Source organism: Balaenoptera borealis (assembly GCF_965194805.1).
Source record: "Balaenoptera borealis genome assembly, chromosome: 10".
Classification (NCBI taxonomy): domain Eukaryota; kingdom Metazoa; phylum Chordata; class Mammalia; order Artiodactyla; family Balaenopteridae; genus Balaenoptera; species Balaenoptera borealis.
Genome location: NC_138874.1, coordinates 54210858 through 54228608, shown reverse-complemented (window position 1 = coordinate 54228608; position 17751 = coordinate 54210858). Strand labels below are relative to the sequence as shown.

The 17751-nt window shown below is 35.0% G+C and overlaps 1 protein-coding gene across 12 annotated transcripts in view; it reads left to right on the top strand.

Moving 5' to 3' along the window:
• RUFY2 (RUN and FYVE domain containing 2) overlaps window positions 1–17751 on the top strand; it is a 50209-nt gene that overhangs the window by 12094 nt on the left and 20364 nt on the right. For 9 of the 12 annotated variants that reach the window (XR_014249320.1, XR_014249321.1, XM_082408641.1 and 6 more), the window contains 9 exons: window positions 1065–1188; window positions 1382–1443; window positions 2273–2338; window positions 5012–5081; window positions 7086–7187; window positions 7325–7441; window positions 8281–8448; window positions 10264–10361; window positions 12788–12907. Coding sequence is in view for 10 of the 12 variants with exons in the window: in XM_082408641.1 (XP_082264767.1) it covers window positions 1065–1188; window positions 1382–1443; window positions 2273–2338; window positions 5012–5081; window positions 7086–7187; window positions 7325–7441; window positions 8281–8448; window positions 10264–10361; window positions 12788–12907 (927 nt within the window). In the remaining 2 variants the exon portion in view is untranslated. Of the gene's footprint in view, window positions 1–1064; window positions 1189–1381; window positions 1444–2272; window positions 2339–5011; window positions 5082–7085; window positions 7188–7324; window positions 7442–8280; window positions 8449–10263; window positions 10362–11116; window positions 12569–12787; window positions 12908–17751 lie in introns of those variants that run through there. The other 3 variants (XM_082408634.1, XM_082408633.1, XM_082408636.1) reach the window with 2 other exon arrangements.

The window sequence follows — 17751 nt, the reverse complement described above, 5'->3', positions numbered from 1 at the left end:
AGTTGTGGCGTGTGGGTTTTCTCTCTGTAGTTATGGCATGCGAGCTCCAGAGCATGTGGGCTCTGTAGTTGTGGTGTGCAGGCTCCAGAGCGCGTGGGCTCTGTAGTTTGCAGCACGCGGGCTCTCTAGTTGAGGCACATGGGCTTAGTAGTTGTGGCCTGTGGGCTTAGTTGCCCCTCGGCACGTGGGATCTTAGTTCCGCGACCAGGGATCAAACCCTCATCCCCTGCACTGAAAGGCGGATTCTTTACCACTGGACCACCAGGGAAGTCCGTGGTCGTTTTTTATTTTACTTGTGACTCCAGTTGTACATCTTGGTTTTCCCATTTGTTAAATGAGAATGACCATGCTTTAAATACCTTCAATTTCTCAACGATATTCTTCTGAAGGTTAATTAAGGTGATTAAGTAATATACATGGGACTTCTTGAAGAAGGCATGAGACAGTGATAAATAGTTTTCTGAGTATTAGTTGTCAAGTCTTAGTTTTTAGGCTGTCCTATTTCTTTCACAAGTCTCTTGTTTGAACATTTTTTGGGATCTAGATATCCATAAATATCTTTAATGCTTATCTATTAAGAGCACTTGCAGTAGATATACCAAATGCATTGACTTGAAAATGGACTTGAAATGTTTCTTATGTTCGTTTCCCCACATTAGTCTTTATCCTAAGCGTCTTAATAAATCCTGGGATGAAAATTCAACTGTACTAAAAAGTATCGTAATCAGATCAGCAGCAGTCACTGTATCTTTTGAGAGTCACAAACATTCCAGGCCTCAATGATGCCCCTTTTTTTTTTTTTTTTAAATCTCTGTTTGCTTCTCTTTTCTGTCTCTCAAAACTCCTTTTCCTCTTTAATCTCCTTCAGTCTGTTTCTTTTACGTTTTCTTTATAGACATTTAAATCTCAAAAATTTTAAGTTATTTGCGTATAGAAAGGTTAATTTCAACCAATATAAACTAATTTATATTGGTTCCATGCTTGTAATAAGGTATTGAGATTTTAAAATTTAGTTTTCGAAATAAATTTGTAATTTAAGATTTTTATTATTTTAATTTTCACAGTGAATTCTATGAGTATCATGCACTAATGATGGAAGAAGAAGGAGCAGTAATTGTTGGGCTGCTGGTTGGCCTGAATGTGATAGACGCTAATCTGTGTGTAAAGGGAGAGGATTTAGACTCACAAGTAAGTGAGAATGATTAGTGCCAAATGCAGAGTGTTTTCAGTTTGTACTGTTCCTCTTTGATCCAGGTATTAGTCTAAGTTGTAAACAGTGCTGTTAAACACTAGAGAAAAATTAGGGATGAAAGTCAGTTGTATGTTAAAGGTACTTCTAGAATTTCAACCCTCTAAATAAGAATAACTTTATTTACTTTAGGTTGGAGTGATTGATTTTTCCATGTATTTAAAGAATGAAGAAGATATTGGAAATAAAGAAAGGTATGATTTTCGTAAGTTATTTCACATGTTGTATTTTATATGTAGCTCTTTACAAATCAGTATGAGGTCCATCTATTTGCAATGTGGTTTTTATTTCCTTTTATTCTGTGTAGTTCCTGCTTTGTTTTGTTTTCACTTCCATTTACAAGGGTTACAAAGCAAAAATCACTTAGAAGGAGGTTTTAATCTGAAGTATGACTTTTGGTCATACCAGTAGTTCGGAGACCCATTTTATTTTTTATTTATTTATTTTTTGGTTGTGCTGCACGGCTTATGGGATTTTAGTTCCCTGACCAGGGATCAAACCTGGACCCTTGGCACTGAGAGTGTGGAGTCCTAACCACTGGACTGCCAGGGAATTCCCCGGAGACCCATTTTAATAGTCAGCTCTGTTTCTGTGATAAAAAGAAATGAAAGCTTATTATTCATAAGCTTACAAATGCTAGTTTATTTTAAGACATAATGGCAATCATATCACAATATTAAATGTATTATATTAACATGTACACCTTAAATTTACACAATGTTATATGTCAAATATATTTCTTAAAAAAATAAATGCAGAAAAATTTAAAAACATACTAATGGTATTGTTTAATATTAGCAAGTAATTTATTTAACAAAAGTTACAGTTATTTAGTACACAGCTTGCTGCTATATGATTATAAAGATTCTTGAATTTTATTTTAAAGGCAAGATAATGTTGTTTTACCATTATGGTTTAACAGCAATTTTAGATGATTTAGATCTTTTGTGTTTTCTTTTTGTTTTTGGTCACCCAGTAAATACCTTTCCAATCAGCACAAAGCTACTTTTTCCCCTCCTCTAGGAATGTTCAAATTGCTGCCATATTAGACCAGAAGAATTATGTTGAAGAATTAAATAGACAACTGAAGTAAGTATTATGGACACATGGATACTTAGTACATTTTGGATGCTGTCTTAGGGTTCCCCCCCCCCTTCAGGTCATCTTAACCCTAATTCCTTTTTTCTAAACATCTTTGAAAAGGGGTTGAGGGGTAGAGAGTGAATGGAAATTGAGAATACAGAGAATTATTGGAAATAATTGATTTTCAGCAGAAAATGAGAGTCATATTTTTAAATAGAATCTTCAGAGACATTTAAAAATAGAATTTCAGACTTATCCCTCTACCCTTGAGAAAAAAAGGCTAGATAGGGTGAAAGTTTGTATCATTTTGGTGGTTCAAAAATTCATTTTTCCTACTTCAAAGGACTTCACGTGTCAGTGTGACTGTCATCTTCCATGGTGGAAGTTTTCTCCTTACAATGTCACCTGGTCATTGAAGCTGTTAGTGAATACTCTATCTGGGAAGAATTTCTGAGATCTGTGTGTAAAATAGTATAGTATAGTTCTGTCTAGTAGAAATATAATGTGAGTCACAAAGGTAATTTAAAATTTCTAGTAACCACATTAAAAAAATAAAAAACATGAAATATGAGATATTTTATATATTTTGTTGTACTGTCTTCAAAATTCAATGTGCATTTTACACTTACAGCACATTTCAATTCAGAGAAGCCACATGTGGCTTATGGCTGCCATACCAGATAGCACAGGTATAGTGAATAATATTTACTACATTGTTAGAAACAGACTGTTCTCATTAACTAAGATGAATAATTCAAAAATGGCTATCTCTGGGTGATATTATGAATAATTTTTAAATTTCTTTATACTTTTCTGTATTTTCTGAGTTTCACTCAATAAACATGCATTACAATCAGAAAATACAGTTAAACATTTTCCCATTTTAGAAAAAGAAACTAATAAGTTGTAGCTCTTGCTTTCTCTCTGAAGTTAGAGAAGAAAGATCTTTTATCAGTGTCTTTTTTTTTTTTTATCATGGAGTTTTAATTGGTATCATAGGAAATATATGCATATATATGTGTATTTTGTAATTTGTATTTCTGGGATTGTATATCTGAATGCAACCTTGTACTGCTTATTTATTTACTTTTAAATTTTTATTCACTATTTGGGAATAGGTAATATATTCACATGGTTCGAACTTCAAAAGGAACATAAAATGAAAAATTTCCATCCTTCCTGATCTCCAACCATCTGGTTTCCCTCTTTGGGAGTAATTAATACACTAGGTTCTTGTGTATGCCTCCAGAGATACATAGGGTAGCATACTTTTTACACTAGTCTGTTCTTTACTATTCTTACTCAACTGTTTATCTTTATAGAGTTTATTTCATTCAGTTAAGAAGAGCTTTCTCATTCCCTTTTCAATTATGTGTATTATTGAGTTACAGCAGTACTGGTACCTTACTTTTGTATGTTTTATGTATTAAATTTTTTATTGTTTGTCTCTTTAGAAAGTAGTTCTTGTACATTTAGAATATTTCAAAAGTATAGAAAACAGAAAAAATAGAACTCACTTATTATCCTTCACTTAAAGAAAACAACTGTTGAGGGTTTATTGTTTTTAAAAGTGCTTTTTGATTATTATTTTATTGATTCTCACATAAAAGTAGGGCAAATATCATTGTCTGATTTTATAGATAAGGAAACTGAAGCTCAGAAAGGTTTTACAACTTTGAAGGTGACACAATTAGAAAGTAGAAAAGCAGGGACTATAAACTTGGTCTTCCATCTCCTAGTCCTGTACTTATTATGTATCACCATCAGGATACCCTTGCGCTGTTTGTGAAAAATTCAAGTTGTTTACCTAAGAATGATTGTATTTTAAAAATGATTTAATATGAGTAGAAAAACATTTTTCTTTTTTCATCAGTTAAACTAATATGCCATTACTTATTTCTGAGGCTAGTATAAAATTTGTTGAATCTATTATAGATTTTACTGTAACGTATACAGCATATTTCATTTTATTAGAGAAAGTTTGAGATGGTAGAATCAAGCAGGCCTTGAAAAACGACTCAGTAAAATGTACAATAATGTCCAGTCTTGATCGATTTAAGTAAAAATGCACAGAACAAATTTGTTCATATACTGTAACCTGACTTTTGACTCTATCCTTGAAAGACGCGTGATTGCTTAGCTGCAGGCTGATTGGATACCTGATGCTGGGTGTCTCATATTCACATTTCCCAAACCATGGGTGACTTTGGAGGTCTTTAAGTTATTATGAAAGTGGAGAGGGCGAACAGATGGAGCTTGTGTTGAAGACCACTATTTACAAGCTTCATTAAGCCACTTAATTATAAAGTGGACATTTAAAATTCATCCTAAATCTAAAATAATTTTAAATTTAGTTTTAACAATATTTAGTAATCTTTGTGTGGAATTTTAGTTCCTAAATGTTATAAGTTAAATGTAAGAAGGACCCTAAGAAGACAGAAAAATATAATGAGCAGTATCAAATGGAATTTTAATAGAAAATTTTATTCTTTTGCTACAGATTTTATTGCTCTGTTAGTCAGATCAAGTTCTCCAACTTAATGAAATTTCCCACAATCAAAAATTCAGACAGGGCAGTTGGTGCATGTCAGTCAACATGATGAGTCCAGGATAACATACTTTTTCTTGCCGTTGTGAGTTTGTGTGATTCTGAATGTGTTTTTTCTTTATTAATTTCAGCAGCACAGTCAGCAGTCTCCATTCAAGAGTTGACTCTTTAGAAAAGTCAAATACTAAGCTGATTGAAGAGGTATTGTCACCTAGCCATGGATAATTGCCTTTCATGGACCTAGTATTGGTGATCCTTTTCCATTTTAAGTATGAATGCATTAAGCGTGCACGCACACACACACACACACACAAACACATTTTCATCATTATGATGGAATACTTATAGTATAGTTGTAATTGATGATCATAAGTTCTAAAGAAACCGTGTATTCTCCGGCAAATTCTTAGGTGAATCTGTGAATTGTTTGAGATACTCAACTTCTGGAAATGAGCCCCAAAGATGAAATGCATACAACTCTTCTGTAAATAAACCATGAGTCTCTTTTTTTAATCTGGATGACCTGTATCACCTATAGTTAGAAATTACCATTAAAATGATCCTGTCCCCCGTGTTCTCCTATTCAGATTACTTTTCCTTACAAGCATCACTCCATGATCATGTATGCTCTTTCTCCACCCTCCCATCTGTAAAACTCCTCCCATGTGCTCTGGTTTCCTGCATTGTCGAAGTAGTTGTCTGGTGGTTGCAGAACCAGAAATTTATCTCAGCTCTCTTTTTTTTTTAACTTTTTAAAAAAACTTCAAAAAAAATATTTTGGCCACGCCGCACAGCTTGTGGGATCTCAGTTCCCCAGCCAGGGATGGAACTCGGGCCACAGCCGTGACAGTGCCGAATCCTAACCTCTAGGCCACCAGGGAACTCCTTCAGATCTCTTTTTAATACTATTTGTAAAGTTGCTTTTGAGATAAGTTTTTTTTTTTTTTTTTTTTTTTTTTTAAATCTATCTAACCATAGAATTATTGCTTTCCGGACTTCCTTGGTGGCTCAGTGGTTAAGAGTCTGCCTGCCATGCAGGGGACACGGGTTCGAGCCCTGGTCCAGGAAGATCCCACATGCCGCGGAGCAACTAAGCCCGTGCGCCACAACTACTGAGCCTGCGCTCTAGAGCCCCTGAGCCTAGAGCCCGTCCTCCTCAGCAAGAGAAGCCACCGCAGTGAGAAGCCCGCGCACCACAACAAAGAGTAGCCCCTGCTCGCCGAAACTAGAGAAAGCCGGCGCAGCAACGAAGACCCAATGCAGCCAAAAATAAATAATAAAAATAAAATAAATAAATTTAAAAAAAAAGAATTATTGCTTTCCATTTTCAGAATTATTTAGGCTAGAGGAAGAAATCTGTTTTAGTGCTATGAACCCTACTTTACATGTTAATTAAAATTCATATTTCTTTTAGAACTGGCCTAATTTTCCCAAACCAGGAAGCACATGACTGTTTGCATGACTGCATTTTCATTTTGATAGTTTAGGACCATTTGATAGTTTGATAGATTGGGACCATTAAAGAGAGCTCCTCACTAGTTTGTGCCTCTTCTTGACCATAATAGGCGCACTGTGAAGTTCGAGTTGCATTTCTGACCAAGTGTTCATGAATTTATTTGCAAGCCAACATTGGGGAGTAGTTCCTGCTTTCCTTTCCTAGGATCCCTCTTTTCATTCTAGGCTTCAGAGCCAAGTCACTTAGTCATTCATATTTAACTCTGAAGGTGAGAGCTGTCTCGTATTTGTGATCGTCAGTTACTCAGCATGCCCAGATTTCACAAGGGTGTCCTATTTGATTATCGTGAATGTCTGTGTTACATTTTCAGTAATAGCAGAACTTGCCTTATAGATGTTTTTGTCTTTACACAAGTCTTTACAGTCTTACTGTTTACCATATAATTCTTCATATGCTTACTCATGCACTTTGTATTCAGGACATTATAAATCAGATAAGCAATATGGTTCTACTAACATACGATTTGCCTGGCTAACAAAAGGAAATAGAAATAAGAGTATAATTTCTTTAATTGGTATCTTGGGATAATAGGAGCACATTTTTCTTATGAAAATTTCTGTAGATGTGAGAGACATTTTACAAGTTTTCGAATTTTATTTTCTGTTGTTATAGTCATGAACATAACCTGTAAAGCAAGTATAAATAAAGATGTTTAAAATCTTTTTTTCTTGCCCCTGTTTTATTTTTAGTTAGCAATAGCAAAGAATAATATCATTAAACTCCAAGAAGAAAATCATCAATTACGAAGTGAAAATAAATTGATTTTAATGAAAACACAGCAGCACCTAGAAGTAAGTATAGATTGCAGACAGATTGTCTTGCATCAGAAATAGCCCTTTTGGGGACTTTTGCATAGACTGGATATATCTGTGCTGTATTAATTAATAGTAGTGATTATAGAATAACAAGTTTTATGTTTTCTTCCTAGGTTACCAAAGTAGATGTGGAAACTGAGCTTCAAACATATAAGCATTCTAGGCAGGGGCTAGATGAAATGTACAATGAAGCCAGAAGGCAGCTTCGAGATGAATCTCAGTTAAGACAAGTAGGTTACATTACAGTTACGTTAGTAAAAATGATAATTTACCCTTAAGCACCACTTAAAATCTCTATCAGCCTTATCTTCCTTGGTGTGGGATAGCGATCTGATCCCCTTAGTCCCTTCAAATTCTTTAAACTCCCATTGTGTCAGTGTTTTTTAAACAGTGTTTTTAAACTGTGTTACAGTCTGTGTTTGTGAAGTGAGTAGATTGTGACCAGCATTACAAAAAATAGAATAGAATGATGTATTCGGATATCAATATTCAAATAGTAAAGTCATATTTAAAATTAACTTATTTTTTAACCTGTCTAAATTATGAAATACTGACAGAAAAATACAAATATGTAGCTTGATGGATTATAACATAAATACCTGTGTAGCCAATCCAGGTCAAGAAGAGAGTATTGCCAGCCTTTCCATCCCTTTTGCTCTTTGTCTTTAATGTTAGGATCCTTCTGATGTAAAATTCTTGAAGAGAAGAAATTAAAACTGTTTGTGAAATGGGATTTTTGATTTATCTTTGGCCTTTACTGATATGGACTACTTCATTTCTTTAAGGAAAATTAATACTGAGTTTATGAGGCATAAGAATACATAATTCTCTAGCCATTAAAATAGTGATAGTCAACATAATGTGGAAAATGCTTTCATTTAACAAAACGTGCATTTGAAAATATTTAGAATGTTCTTATAGGGCCTAGTTGATTCCCTTTAGTGGGGCTTATAACTCAAAAGGAGTAGTCTGCATAATAAATGGTAACTTTCTTGTTGTCATTAACTGTTGTGTATCTGACTTTGACATCCTGAAGCAGTGTGTGAATTGAGGCTGTATTGAATTGCAGGATGTGGAGAATGAGCTGGCGGTACAAGTTAGTATGAAACATGAGATTGAACTTGCCATGAAGTTGTTAGAGAAAGATATCCATGAGAAACAAGATACTCTGATAGGCCTTCGACAACAGCTAGAGGAAGTTAAAGCAATTAACATAGAGATGTATCAAAAGCTGCAGGTAAGGAATGTTCTTAAATTCTTGGAACTTCTTGTTATATAAATTGAAAATGAGGGACTTCCCTGGTGGTCCAGTAGTAAAGAATCCACCTTCCAATGCAGGAGATGCAGTTCCCTCCCTGGTTGGGGAACTAGGTTCCCACATGCAGTGGGGCAGCTAAGCCCTTGCGCCACAAATACTTAACGCACCTCAACTAAAGAGCCTGTGTGCCGCAAACTGCAGAGCCCATCCGCCCTGGAGCCTGCACGTCACAACTAGAGAAGAGAAAACCTGTACCCCACAACTAGAGAGAAGCCCACGTGCTGCAACGAAAGATCCCGCGTGCTGCAACGAAAGATCCCGTGTGCCGCAACAAAAGATCCCGTGTGCCACAACGAAAGATCCCATGTGCCACAACTAAGACCTGATGCAGACAAAAAAATAAATAAAGATAAATAAATAAATTGAAAATGAATGTTTGTATGAAAGATTCGGTTTTTAAGAGATGAGCCCATTTTAATTGTGCCATGTCGGTAGTAAAAACCAGTGACATTTTTCCTAAATGGAAGCTGAAGAAATGTAGCAATGTCAAAGAACAAACAAAAAAATTACCTATCTGAGTTTGTTTCTTAATGCTGACAGATTAACAGATGAAGCGTAAATCTTTTGGGAAAATTCAGTCAAAATGTGCAAGACATTTTTGTAAACTTCTTTACACAGTATAGTCCTAAGAGATTTAATTTTGATTGAAATGCTTTACTATAATTGTTACAAATTGTCTAATAAAGTGACATTGCTGTTAAGTAGACTTGTTGCCAAAAGCCCTTTACAATTTAATTTGAAAAAATAGCATATTTTACACGAGTTTATTCCGTCATCTTCTGAAAATATTGAAGGCTGAGGTTTTTTTTTCCTTTATTACTTTTTTTTTTTTTGACCTTGCTGCACAGCTTGTGGGAGCTTAGTTTCCCAACCAGGGATTGAACCAGCGCCCTCGGCAGTGAAAGCTCAGAGTCTTAACCACTGGACCACCAGGGAATTTTCCCTTTATTACATTTTAAATGAAGACTAGTTGTAGTAGTACTGCTTTATATCTAGGAGTATTTTATTTTATTTTATTTTTAATTTATTTTTTATTAGAGTATAGTTGATTTACAATGTTGTGTTAATTTCTGCTGTATAGCAGAGTGACTCAGTTATACACACATATACATTCTTTTTTATATTTTTTTCCATTATGGTTTATCCCAGGATATTGAACATAGTTCCCTGTGCTATACAGTAGGACCTTGTTGTTTATCCATTCTATACGTAATATGTTGCATCTACTAACCCCAAACTCCCAGTCTATCCCTCCCCCACTCCCCCTCCCTCCTCGGCAACAACAGGTCTGTTCTCTGTATGTGAGTCTGTTTCTGTTTCGTAGTTAGTTTCATTTGTGCTATATTTTAGATTCCACATATAAGAGATATCATATGGTATTTGTCTTTCTCTTTCTGGCTTACTTCACTTAGTATGATAATCTCTGGTTGCAGCCATGTTGCTGCAAATGGCATTATTTCTTTCTTTTTTATGGCTGAGTAGTATTCCATTGTATATATGTACCACATATTCCTTATCCATTCATCTGTTGATGGACATTTAGGTTGTTTCCATGTCTTGGCTATTGTGAATAGTGCTGCTATGAACATAGGGGTGCATCTAGGAGTATTTTAATCTACAAATAAACTCTGCTCATTTCAAAGTAACAATCCCATAGCAAAATGGTATACAAAGCTTATAGATATTCAGGTTTAAAAATCAAAACCACTGTAGCTTTTATGTTTTTCTAAATAGGGTTCTGAAGCTGATTTGAAAGAAAAAAATGAAATAACTGCCCGACTAGAAGAAAAAACCAATAAAATTACTGCAGCCATGAGGCAGCTGGAACAAAGGTACAGCATTTCCAGTCTTAGTTTCTTTTTTCCTTTCTTTACCCCCCTTTTCTTTATTCAACTCTGACACCTGCCACAAAGACCATTAGGAAAATTTAGATTAGGAATTTTTTTTAAAGCCCAGCAGAATTTTGCCTTTTTTGTTTCGGTTGTTGCATGGAATCAAGTTGCTTTATATTAGCCTGATTCATTTGAACTTGCCATTTTGTAGATTTTTTAGAAAGGCCTAATATCGGCAGTTTCATTTGGTGCAATGTATTACATAAAACAAATACACAAACAAAAGCCTTGAAAAAGTGAAAAACGAACAAAATCCATGGTGGAATTATCCCTGATTGATTTCCATGCATATTGATTGTCATATCCCTTGTCATTCACCATCTCTTTATGTGAAATCAAGCTTTCTGAGTTGGCAGTTTAGTTGTGTTTTTTTGAGCTAGGACCCTCAACCTAACCCAGGAAATAATTTTGTTTAAATTGAATTGTTTTATATTGGCATTTTTCACTTTTATTGTTGGAAAGTGTAATGTATTTCCATTGACCTGTCATGTTGGTGTCAACATATGTCTTATCATTGCTTTCTTTGAATCTACTTATGAAAAACATAACTATTAATGCTTTATTGACATGAATATTCTTTTATTGACATCCTCTTTCTTCTTTTTTCTTTTTTGTTTTCTTTATCCCCATTTTTACATTTTGGACATCTTTATTACCTTTTTCTGTCTTTGATTTCTGTCCATTCCATTATGAAGTGACAATGATTTGTTAACTCAAACTAGAACAATTGCAATGTCATTGGTGAAATGTGCCAGCAGTGACACTCAGGACCAGTACAAGCTGGTCAAAGATATATCTTTCTGAAAACCACTTGTATTCAAACAGACTAAAAGAGAACCAACAATTTTATAATGTATTAAACTGAAAAAGAATTTATGCTATTATGTATTCTGAAAGGGTATTAGGAACCCTGTACACTTCTTGATCAGCTGCTGTGGTAATACACTGCCATAAAGCAGAGTGGGTGCACTTGGATTTCCAAAAATTCCTCATACCTTGTGCTCAAGGGCTTATTTGAGTATTGACCCTTTGAAGGTCAGAATTTTCGAATGCAGTTTTACCTTTTTAGCTACTTTTTGATGGAAAATATAAAAATTGTTTAATAATAAGTTAATCTTTGGTTTCACAATGTGTTGGCACACACTTTTTTCCCCATTGGCCCACTCTTTGCCTACTAGCTCCTTTACTGATTTTTTACTATGTTTTAAAATAGTTTATAACCCAGATTGGCCATCATCTTATGCTTTAGCGCCTTGATTTTCCAGTTCCCCTTAGCCCTCTTCTGTGATAGCACAACTTCAAGGCCTACCTCACTCTGACTTTTATTTTCATTTCTGTACCCTTAGAGAAAAGCTTGGGTCTCCCATCTCTCCATCTTAATATTTTAAATTTAAATTTAGATTTAGAGATAACTTGAATGTTACACTTACTCTCTTTTTTTTGGAAGTGGCCTTTATACTTTTGAAATGTGTGAGGGTTGCCCCATTGGCATGGTTTTAAGGAAGAAAAGAAGAGGTAATTTTTTTGGTTAGTTGAATAGAAATTTCTCTTTTGATTCCCTACAAGGACTTAATGTCCCTTGAATACTTGGGAGATGTTTTCTTATAAAAGTAGTGACGTTAAATCTAAGAAATCCTAGATGGCCATAGGAGGCAGGGAGTGGAGCTAAGCACAGGGAGAAGCAATGACTTACAAATAAAAGCAGAAAGAAAGAAATTCACATTTTAAGCTACTTTAAAAAATTCAGTGATGAGGAACAAAAATGATCTCTAGAGAATGTTGCCAACTAGTAATAAATTCTTTTGAATCTTAAAACACACATATACACACTCACAGAACATTGGCATAATTTAGTAAATGTATAAAGATTCTATAGGGAGGACTTGACTGTTATTTGAAGTAATTGCAGGTCTTTGCTCTTGGCCTTGTAGCACACTTGATTCCTAGCATACACATCCTAGCATAATATATAACAATGTGGCTTCTTCACCTAGTGTAGACATAAGTACTATACTTTTCATGGTTTCGTAAAAAGGCAGTAACACACATACTTTGAAAGTTAACTCATTATGCTTTACATAAGTGGTAAAGGCTATATTGCTTTGCATTGTTAATTATGAACAAGAAATAAAGCACATTTGAAGATAGTATTCTGGGTATATTATGCGTTATATTGAAAAAAATCACAAAACAATTTCTAGACATTGTGTGGCTCTTTCACGTTTGAGTTTGTGAGTTTTCCCCCAAACTTTGTTTTCATTTAGAAATGTTTCTATTTCCCCATTTTTCTTTTATTTGTCTTCTTCACCCTTTTACACCCTAGTTCTAGCCTCAGTTTTACCCAAAGTTGATTTGAATTACACCAGATTGCAGCAAGCAGAGAAGGCGCAAATGGACACTGAAGATGAGGACAAGAAATATCTACAAGAATGCCAGAGTAAATTCGACGGTCTGCAGAAACAAATCTCCCAAAAGGAGAAACAGCTGTGAGTATATTTGGAAATAAATACCTGTATTAACATAATTTCCCCCTCTTCCCCCCCCATTTTTTGGCACATAATGGTAGACAACCTATATTTTTATTTATTTAACGATGCTGGCTAGGTTGTGGAGTTCTCCTTCCAAAAAAAAAAAAGAAAAAAGAAAAAAAAGAAAACTAGAAAGCATAATTGTGATAAAACTTATGTTTTTGCTCCCTTTATTGTTTATAGAGTACTTTCAACTGTCTTGCTATCTTCTTGCTCAAGGAGAGTTTTATTCTTTTTGCTGTTGTTCAGCATTAATCTGATGGCCATTATGTTTCTAGATACTGAGTATTATAGGCCTTTGTAACGCAAAGGAACTTACGTTATCAAAGAAAGTGATATTTTCTGAGAACATTTTTATTAGTACTTCATATGATAGATCTATATATTACCAGCTAGGAAAGATGTCAGTATATGTCACTGAGTTGAAAAAAGCAAGTTGCAGACAGTATGCTAAGTATTATCCCATTTTTTATAAAATTAAAACTGTATATGTGTGTATTTACATATACATAGAAAAGAGTTTAAAGAATACAGATTCTGGAAAATGATTATCTCAAGGGAGTGATGGTAAATTGACAGGGGTATTTTACTTTTTACTTTATAAACATCAGTATTTTTTTCCCCAATAAATATGTACCACTTTGTTATTAAAGAAAACAGCAAAACAACAATAGAAAATAAAGAGTTATATATTGGGTTGGCCAAAAAGTTCATTCGTGTTTTTCTGTAAGATGTTCCAGAAAAACCCGAACGAACTTTTTGGCCAACCCAATATTATGTTTAACAGATCATTAACAAGATCACATACCATGTATGATGTGTAACTTGCTAAGCTACCTTTAAATCCATTGAGGTGTTTTTAAGTTCTTTTCTATTCTTGATGATTTTCTGTCTAGTAGTTCTATCAGTTATCAAGAGAGGATTTGTTGAAATATCCCAACTATAATTGTGGATTTGTATATTTCTACTTTTAGTTCTATCAGTTTTTGCTTCTTGTATTCTGAGTTCTGTTGTTTGGTGCCTACACATTTAAGATTGCTGTGTCTTCTTGGTGTATTGACCTTTCTATCATTATATAATGTGCCTTTTGTCTTTGGTAGTTTTATTTGCTCTGAAGTCTATTTTATCTCATATTAACATAGCCACTCCTGCTTTCTTCTGATTAATGTTTTCATGTAGTAAACAAAAGATTAATGTTTACATTTTCTATCTTTTTAATTTCAGCCTAATCTGTATCATTATATTTGAAGTAAGTTTCCTATAGTGCATGTTTTTTATCCATTCTGCCAATCTCTCTTTTAAGGATGTATTTAGCCTATTTACATTTAGTGTAATTGTTGATATATTAGAGCTTAAATCTGCTGTTTTATGTATTTTCATTCCTCTATTCTATTTTTCCTGTCTTCTCATGGGTTACTTGAACATTATTTAGAATTCGCTTTTGATTTATCTGTAGTATTTTTTAGTGTATCTCTTTGTATAGATTTTTAAAAGTGGTTACTCTAGACATTGTATCATATATCTGCAACTTTTCACCACTGGTATCAACATTTTACTATATTGAGGGAAGTGTGGAAGTCTTACCTCCACTTAGGTCTTTTTACGTTCTCTTTTTTACAATATAATTTGCTTAAATATTTCCTCTATGTAATATTGAGAAGCACATCAATGATATAGTTTGTGCTTCAACCATTAAACATAATTTAGAAAACTCTCTATTGTTCTTTCTTCATTCCTGATGCTCCAAGTTTCCTTTTTTGTGTCTGAAGAACTTCATTTAGCCATTCTTCTAAGGTAGGTCTGTTGGCAACAAATTCCCTTAGTTCTCTTTCATGTCTTGATTTCACCTTTATTTCTGAAGGATATTTTCAGAATATCCTTAAAATTCTGAGTTGACAGTATTTTCTTTTAGCATTTGAAAAGTGTTGTGCCACTTTCTTTTGGTCTTCGTAGTTTCTGATGAAAGGTAAACTGTCATTTGAATCATTGTTCCTCTAGTTACCCTCAAGATTCTTTCTTTGGATTTATCCTTTTTTGCCTTTGGTCAGCTTCTTGGATCATTAGGCTTATCTTTGCCAAATCTGGAAAAATTTCAGCCATTATTTCTTCAGATATTTTTTTTCAGTTCCACCTGCTTTCTCCTCTCCTTCTGGGACTCTGATATAATGAATGTTAGATCTTTTTTTTAATAGTCCCACAGGACCCTGACACTATTTTTTTTTTTTCGGTCAGTTTTCTTTCTGTTGTTCAGATCAGGTAATCTCTGTTGTTCTGTTTTGAAATTCATGCATTCTTTCCTCATCATCTTCATTCTCCTATTGAGACCATTCAGTGAGATTATTTTATTTTTCAGTTCTAAGATTTCCGTTTGACTCTTCTTCCCTTCCAAAATTTCCTTTCTTCCTTTCAAAACTTCCTATTCATTAATTTGTTTCAAGCATATTCTTTTTTTTTCAGAGGAAGTAAAATATAAACTGTATTTTAAATGATACCCAGGAGTCTAAGTCACTATCTGGGCAGGAGAGGGAATTTCCAGGTAGAGGAAATGACATTTTGGGAGTTTTTTGTTTTGTTGTTTTAATTGAACTATAGTTGATTTACAGTGTTGTGTTAGTTTCAGGGGTACAGCAAAGTGATTCAGTTATACATACATCTATATATTTTTTCAGATTATTTTCCCTTATAGGTTATTACAAAATATTGAGTATACTTCCCTGTGCTAGACAGTGGGACCTGTTGGTTATCTATTTTATGTATAGTAGTGTGTATATGTTAATCCCAAACTCCCCCCTTTCCCCTTTGGTAACCATAAGTTTGTTTTCTATGTCTGTGGCTCTATTTCCGTTTTGTAAATAAGTTCATTTATCTCATTTTTTTTTAGATTCTACATGTAAGTGATATCATATGGTATTTGTCTTTCTCTGTCTGACTTACTTCACTTAGTATGATAATCTCTAGGTCCGTCCGTGTTGCTGCAAATGGCATTTTATGGCTGACTGATATTCCATTGTATAAATATAACACATCTTTATTTAGTCATCTGTCGATGGACATTTAGGTTGCTTCCATGTCTTGGCTATTGTAAATAGTGCTACAGTGAACATTGGGGTGCATGTATCTTTTCGGATTACTGTTTTCTGCAGGTGTATGCCCAGGAGTGGGATTGCAGGATCGTATGGTAGCTCTATTTTTAGTTTTTAAAGGAACCTCCGTACTGTTCTCCATAGTGGTTTTACCAATTTACATACCCACCAACAGTGTAGGAGGGTTCCTCAAGCATTTTCTTAATTGGTCATGGGAACATTTTTATGATGGCTGCTTTAAAATTCTTGTTAGTTAAATCCAGCATCTTGAATTATCTGACATGTTGCCATCTGTTGATTTTTCCTGGAATCTGTTGACTTGGAATCTGTTGGAATCTGTTGATTTTTCCTGGGTCTTGGTATGACAGATATTTTTCAGTTGCATTCTGGACATTTTGGGAACTATGTTATGAGACTGCGTCTTACTTAAATCTTATGTTTTAGCAGTCCTCTACTGAAACCACACCAGCAGGGGAACGTGGACACTGACTCTTCATACCAAGTAGGGGTAGAAGCCCAGGACCATCCTGGATGGAATGGAGAAGGGTGCCTAACTAGTGGGCAGGGATTGAAATCTGTGCTTTCCACTCAGTCTCCATTGACACTGTGGAGAGGGAGAGTGGTGCCTTGTTACCATCAAGTGGGAGTGGAGTCCATGCTTCCCTCTTGGTCTCTGCTGACACCATCTTGGAGGGGAGTGAGAGAGGTACCTCACTAACCCCAGGCCAGGGTAGAAATCTAGGCTCCCCACTTGGTGTTTGCTGACACTGTGGGGAGGGTGAGAAATGCCTTGTTACTGATGCATAAGGATAAAGGTCCAGGCTCTCCATGTGACTTCCACTAATACCGTAGAGGTGGTGGGGAGAGATACCTCATTACTGCTGGGTGGTGGTAAAAAAAGTCCAGGCTCCGCACTTGGCTCTTTCTCTGATACTACAACAGTGGGAATTGGGAGGCATGCCTCATTATTGCCAGGTGAGGGTAGAAACTAGGCTCCCTGTTTGGCTTTTGCTGACAGTGGTTGGGGCGGGCATGGTTTTTTCCTCTGGTGTTTTTTTTTGGAATAGGGCATTTATCGTTGAAAAGGTTTCTATCACGCTAGGCTGCTTCTTCCTAGCTCTTTGACAGGAGAGAGTAGGCTTTTCTTGGGGCTTTTTTTGTCTGTGCCCATTGCTGTTTGTGGGTTGTGGGCTTCTTCAACATCCAGTTGGAGCTATAAAGAAGGCAAAAAGAAGCCTCAGGGAACTCATCACCATGTTATTCCTTGAATTCTGGCATTCCTAGCTGGTCTGCTTTCTTCTCTCCCCCTTTCAGAATATTCTTATGTTTGTTTATATATAATGTCTAGGGATTTTAACTGTACTTAGTTGGAGGGATAGGTAGAAATGTGTTTACTCCACCTTGTTCAGAACCGAATTAAGTTCCTTTTAAATCTGCCACAAAAATAACATTTTGAGAAATTGGTATATAGAATAAGGCTTTAGGCCAGGGAGTATTACCTTGGTTGGAAACTTACGTCATTTGTAAATTGTGAAACTAAAACTCACACATGCCCCCTCACCCACTCCCCCCCCCCCCAGAAAAAACCCACCACTCGGCAAACAAACATTTTCTCTTAAAGACTTTCACAGAAGTGCTTTCAGGACTCCCTTGGCAACAGAAATCACAAAGAACATTTAAGTCATCAAGTTTATTAATGGTGCCAAGGGTTTTGTTGTT